Genomic DNA, 6,051 nt, shown 5'->3' on the forward strand with positions numbered 1-6,051 from the left:
TTAAAATTTTAAAGATGGCTGAAGGGTTCAAGTGGCAGCTTGATGAATTGATGCTTTTTTTTATTGCACTAATCTTTTTCTGCTTTGCACCCCAGTGTTTTGATGTCACCTGTCGTCCTGCTGTAGACCCACCTGGACCTCAAACTGAGGAAGGAGTTCAGCTGAACTCACCTTAAGTTTTGAATCTTATCTAATAAAATGCAAAATGTATAGATTTTTTGTGCAGTTTTCACTTAATTACTACTTCGAATGTTTTTTTTGAGTCTGTATACTGCAGTTAATGATTGATGACTAAATCAGTTGACAATTATTTCAATAATTGACTCATCGCGATTAATCCGATCAATCGTTTCAGCCCTACTTATTTTAGAACTGTAATATAAAGTAATGCATCAGAAACCCAAAACCTTCAATGCAATTTGGTTCCATTTTCTAAAAACACACAAACACTTGTTAACTAGACTTGTTTTGGCCCAATCTTATCAGTTTGTTTTGCTGCTGTGTTTTTTTGTTCACAGTAATCACAGAAGCCTTCCCCATTAATCACCCAAAAAGCACACTTTGTTTAATTTCCATGTTTATTGAATTGATCAGAAAAGTGTCATAAAAACTCGATCTTCCTGAATTAAACTTGTTTAAAGGCTCAAGTCCATTTGAGATGTGTTTTTCTGCCATTCAACTGTCCGTTTATAAGAGAACTAAGTCAGTTTATCTAAACGTCTTCGCAGGATGTCTGCCAACAGTTCGGCGTCGTTCCTCAGAGCCAACAGAAATGTCTCATTTCTTTTGGAAGAATCCCATAATGGAAGCTTGTTTACTTCCTTTATTTGAGCTCGCTGATGATTTCTTCTGAGTCTTTTTGTCGTTGTCTTTGCTGCTCGACGGTAGCTTTGCTTTATTGTTGTTGCGTGGAGCTTGTTTGGTTCTCTGAAAGTCATCTTCTGACTCAGAGTAAGATTCGCTCACGTAATCTTTTTCTGTTACTGTGTTAAAAAAGAACAGAGTGGGAGATGAATGTATAGTTATTATCCCTAATAAACATGTTTCAGACCAAAAGGGCAAACATCTTGTTTATGGATTTATTTCTTGAACCAGGAAGATGTGTAAATTATTTAAACAAAGCAACAATAATACAGTCATTTGATTAAAACTTATTTTCATATTTATAATCCAAATTTTCTCAAATCAACTAGTATTGATGCAAAAGATCACTTTGAATATTGATGGTGATGTCAATAATCGATTAATCAGACTTAATGAACAGGTAGATTGATGGACAAAACTAAATAGATGTACGGAAAGATGACTGACTGCTGAATGACCTGAAAAACACTGAACTGTTGGCCAAAAAGATAAAGAGATTCATGGAATGATTGATAAATGAATGGATGAACTGATGGATGTATAAGCAAAAATCAAACGATGTTAAAAAAAAAAGTAAAAAAGATCAAATTTAATTTCATAATTTTGTTCCTACCAATGCATCCTTCCTCATCCTTAAAGGTACGCGACTTCAGAACTTTTCTCCTCCTCCTTATTTTGGTTCCAGAGCTCGTCTGAATGCAACAGAAAACAATCCAGGTCCATCAGAAAAATGTACTTGTTGCTCCATGAATGACCTGATTCTGTTCACTCACATGTGAATGTTGGACAGTCTCAGGCTCCTTTTTAGGACTCGGCTCGCTTGTTTTCATTTGAGGTGGAGAATCTGGAATAACTGGTAAAAAAAGATTAACTTCAGAAAGTTTTCTAGATAAATTTGACTGGTGATGTCAAACTTTACAATTAAAATTAATTAATCAGCCTTTTAAATCTGAACATAGACTTTAAGAAATTGTAAATATTAAGATTTTTCTCTTCCACTCATCAAATATCAGAATCAAAGAAAGTAGAAGTAAAAAACTGACCGTCTTCATCGCTGCTGTCTGGTTGTGGTTTCTTGATCCTTCTCCTCTTCTTTTTCTCCATTTTCTCCTCCTCGCTATCAGACTCTTCCATTCGCTTTGTTTTGCTTTTTTTGTTAAAAACAGATTCAAAACATTCATATTTTAATACATACTGCATCCACACTTTAACATAAATTTATGACTGTGAAGACAAACCTCCTGGGGTCTGTTTTGGTTTCTTTGTGCGGCTCCACAGCTGCAGGTTCCTCCGCCATCGTTCTTTGATGCTGCTGCTCTGATGCGATGGCCAACTGAGCCTCCTGCTGCTTCTCTGCAGGTTTCTCAGATTTTTCTGGAGAAGTGACAAATCAATTCAGTTTATTTCCATGACTCCATTTCAGAACAAATATAATCTCAGTGCATTATAAGACGACAGGTATTTGGTTTATTTACAGAAAAACAATCAATCCAATCATAAAAGCATATAAAATTAGGTCAATCCTTGTTATAATATAATGCATTAAGTCAATAAAGTTGAAGTTTTCCCACAGTCCCTTAAATTTCCTGGAATTTTTACTCCCCAAAAAATTTGTATAGATGCTACAAAGAGAACTTGGTCCGAAATGGACACATCTGAAGGAAATTTCAAAGGTTTTCAGCAGCAGATTATGTTGGATTGCGGACATAAAACTTGCTGAGAACTAATTATTTTATTTTAGTACATTAATTGGACTCTCGTGGATGCAGAAAATACAGGTTTTTTTGCAATGCCTGTGTCTAATCAATGATATGAGGTTTTGAACGGTGAGTTAGACATTATTTTGCATTTCTGAGTGGCTTGACAAAAGTGTTTACAGTGTCTACATTTATGATTGTATCCTTGATTGGCATAAATCATTTGAATCTCAAGGATCGTAGCTTTCCAATAAAGTATAATATGCTTTTGTACATCACACAATGCTAATCCCTTAAACTCATCTAGCATGTGGCAACTGTGGAACACAACAACTCTATTTGTACCATCCCTTCTGTGAGTTGACCTGACTTTAAAGACCAAGCTGCAAAACACGGTTGTGAAACAAGATGGTAGTTCTTTGGTGTGATAACATAACTTTGAATTATAGAAACCCAAAAAAGTATATTGGTGAAAATAAAAATCCAGATTTTCCAAAAGTTAAATCTACAAAGACAAAAAATACAACTAGTTGATGAAATCAATTTATGAAGGCTTAAGAGGTTAAATAAAAACAACTTTCAGATGATTCCTGCATTCTAATAATAATATAACTCACTTGTTTGAACGACAAAGAAGTTGGCCATCGGACTGGACTTCGCTGCTGGTTTGCTTTTTGGAGCCTCTGGCTAAAAATCCAAACAAAAATCTAAATCTCCACTTTTCTGTAAAAACAATCAACTCTGACCAACAACAAAAACTCCTACCACAGGAGATTCTTCTTTTGGTTCAGGCTTGACTTCTTTGCTGTTATCCTGATTTTTGGGTGCAGATTTATTTGCAAACAATCCCATGATGCCTTTCTGTGGTTTGCTTGATGGTTTAGAGGCCATGTTGGCGTCCCCGTTCATGGCGGACTTTTTATTTTCAGGTGCTGATGGAGGAGCTCGCTGGATTTCCTGGACCTGCTGCAGCTCCATAGCAGACATGGGCACCGCTCCGGCACATCGGATCGCGCTGTGTCTTCACGTCAGAAAGCCAAACGGTTTTTCTCAGCTAAATGCATTAAAACCAGCAGATATTTTATTAATAAATCTTAAAACCTGCTGCAGTTCTTCAGGTTGTCTTTAATGGCATCGTAGTCGACGCTGTAGAGGGGGCCGCTGTCTTTGAGTAAAGCTTTCTGCACGCTGTAGACATGAACGCTCACTACCAAACTCATCTTGGATTTGAAATCTGCAGAGGAAAACAAATTTTAAAGACAAGTTTTTGTTTCTTTTGTGCTTTATTAGTGAAAATCCCAATAAAAAGAATAGCTGTGTTTTATTTTGTTCTGATTTTGTGATTACCTAATTCAATTAGTTTTAGAATATTTTTAATGGTTTTTACTGAATAAATAATGATTAGGTTTAGTTTAGTTTTTATAAGTATAGTTTTAGTTTTTTCACACTTTGACCTTTTTCAATTTTGCACCTAAAAATGTCCAAACAATTGTACTGTGATTATGTATATATCAATTGCTTAATGGATATTAAACACAAGACACCGTTTTCAAAAAGAATTATTCAATTATTGTTGAACCAACTGACTGTTTTTTTCTCCCACCTTTTGCTGTCTCCATTTTGCAGACTAGCGTAAGTGCCGCTACTAAAAAGACTGCTGGTGTAAACTAATTGTTAGTTATTTTACTAGTTTTAGTTAACTATAATAAACTTAGGACTTATTACTTAGGACTGAAACTACAAGAAAACAAGGGCGTGATATTTACCTTCCAATTGTTCTTCTCTGACAACAGACACCTTGTGGCACTAAAAATATCATAAAATAAAATCAACTTGACATTTTCTGTTTTAAAAAGAGATGAGGTGAGAGTCAGAGGAGCTCCTGTTACTCACCGTTTGACCTTTGTCCTCAAGCTTCCCAGACACGAGGTATGTGGCGTGGAGCTGAGGTGAGCTCTCCTTCCTCTTGTGCTCCAAGTAATGGTAAAGCATCCTGAAAACACATTTTACATGCATTTAACTCAAGAAGCATTTTTTCAAAACATATTTCAAGACATATGAAATATGTTTTATTATTTTCCCAATCCCACAATTCCGTTTCTGAATTCCATTTTAATGAAATTTATTAACCCAAAAAAGTACATAATGATGGTGTGATTGAAAAACAATGAAATCAATAACCAGAATGAACATTTCCTGTTATTTTGCTATGTGTAATAAGCTTTTTCCTGTAATTTTCTGGAAAAAAGTAAAACATTATGAACAAAACTAAGAATCTCCATTTTAAAATAAAATAAAATCTCCCTTTTAAAAATGCTTTAGAGTTGAACTCGATATTAAAATAGTTATTACATGAAAAAAAACCTATAATAACTAAAAGCACATGTTATAAAACTATATCATTTAGTGTTGATTTTACCATGTATATTTTTGTCTTTAGTATTCATATGCATTTGCAGTTCCTGATCAGATGGTGATTTATTGTTAGAAATCAAATTTGTTGACCTATGAGGAAGATGAAGACAGACACAGTAATGTTTTTCAATACTTCTCCCTTTGAGAAAACCAGGATTACTTACTGTTTAGCTGTATTGACATGGACTCCGAGAGTCAGACTGAGCCACTTATAGGTTACCTGAGAAATAAGAAAACATAAAATTACTTTGTGTTTACATGAGAAGCTATGAAAACTAGTTTATTTAACCGTTATATTAACGTTGAGTCTTGTTCTAAAGTAGCTGTGGGGGTTTCTATGTATTCAGTGAAACAACTCAACCGTTAGAAAAAAAAAAAACGGTCGACTGTTAGCCAAATTTATACTGTAAAATTAAAGCCGAATGAGTCAGACGAACTAAACCTTTCATACTGTACAATTAACTTCCTTAGAAAAAAGAAGTCTTTTGTTTTGAAAGCTATAAGACATTTAACTGTTATATTATTCAACGTAATTCCGCGGCTACATGTTTGAAAAATTCGAAAGCTAAAATCCAACATTAAATATAACGGAACACGTCACAAATTTAAGATATCCTTACTATTTTGTTGTGATCGTTGACATATTCGTCAATATTATCCAAATAAAGCTCGTCCATTGTGTCGGATTTCCCACAAACACCTAGCTTGTAGTTATTTGACTGCGCGGGAAAGCAGTTTATTTACTTCCGCTAACAGTCACGTGATTGCATCGTGTTCCGGCGCAACATGAAGCTGTAGGCTGCACTCTACAGGCTAACAGGTGCAAATGCAACACACACATTCATTTAAGTTTCGCTCCGTAATAAAAATAATTGAGATTCTCAAAAAAAAAAGAAAAAAGGACAGAACAGTGAAATGATTAATTAACACAAATGTTCGAAACAATAAACAATTTACTGCTGCTACTCCAACAACAACTTGACAGTCATTAGGCAATAATTTCAGTTTGTTTAGTGGGAACAAACAAAAGCAATGGAAAATCTTTTTTTTGTACTGCTCTAGTCAAAGTTTATAC

General features: G+C 34.6%; 1 protein-coding gene across 1 annotated transcript; it reads right to left on the reverse strand.

Annotated features, from left to right (window-relative positions):
- Positions 1-560: 560 nt before the first annotated feature.
- pold3 (polymerase (DNA-directed), delta 3, accessory subunit) lies at positions 561-5,742 on the reverse strand. Its single transcript, XM_008433923.1, has 12 exons — positions 5,597-5,742; positions 5,141-5,196; positions 4,455-4,554; positions 4,328-4,367; positions 3,663-3,795; positions 3,327-3,582; positions 3,179-3,248; positions 2,103-2,238; positions 1,908-2,011; positions 1,638-1,717; positions 1,478-1,556; positions 561-983 (listed from the first exon to the last, which is right to left on the reverse strand). Exons 1-12 carry the CDS (start codon positions 5,651-5,653, stop codon positions 778-780), a joined length of 1,317 nt encoding a protein of 438 aa, XP_008432145.1. The 5' UTR covers positions 5,654-5,742; the 3' UTR covers positions 561-777.
- Between the last annotated feature and the right edge of the window lie 309 nt (positions 5,743-6,051).

Source organism: Poecilia reticulata, linkage group LG17 (assembly GCF_000633615.1).
Source record: "Poecilia reticulata strain Guanapo linkage group LG17, Guppy_female_1.0+MT, whole genome shotgun sequence".
NCBI lineage: Eukaryota > Metazoa > Chordata > Actinopteri > Cyprinodontiformes > Poeciliidae > Poecilia > Poecilia reticulata.

Coding starts and splice junctions, on each gene's coding strand:
- pold3 (XM_008433923.1), bottom strand. CDS start 5,653: ATGGACGAGCTTTATTTGGATAATATTGACGAATATGTCAACGATCAC. Junction 3,249..3,326: donor CAAAAGAAGAATCTCCTGTG/GTAGGAGTTTTT, acceptor TTGGATTTTTAG/CCAGAGGCTCCAAAAAGCAA. Junction 1,557..1,637: donor AGACTGTCCAACATTCACAT/GTGAGTGAACAG, acceptor TGTTGCATTCAG/ACGAGCTCTGGAACCAAAAT.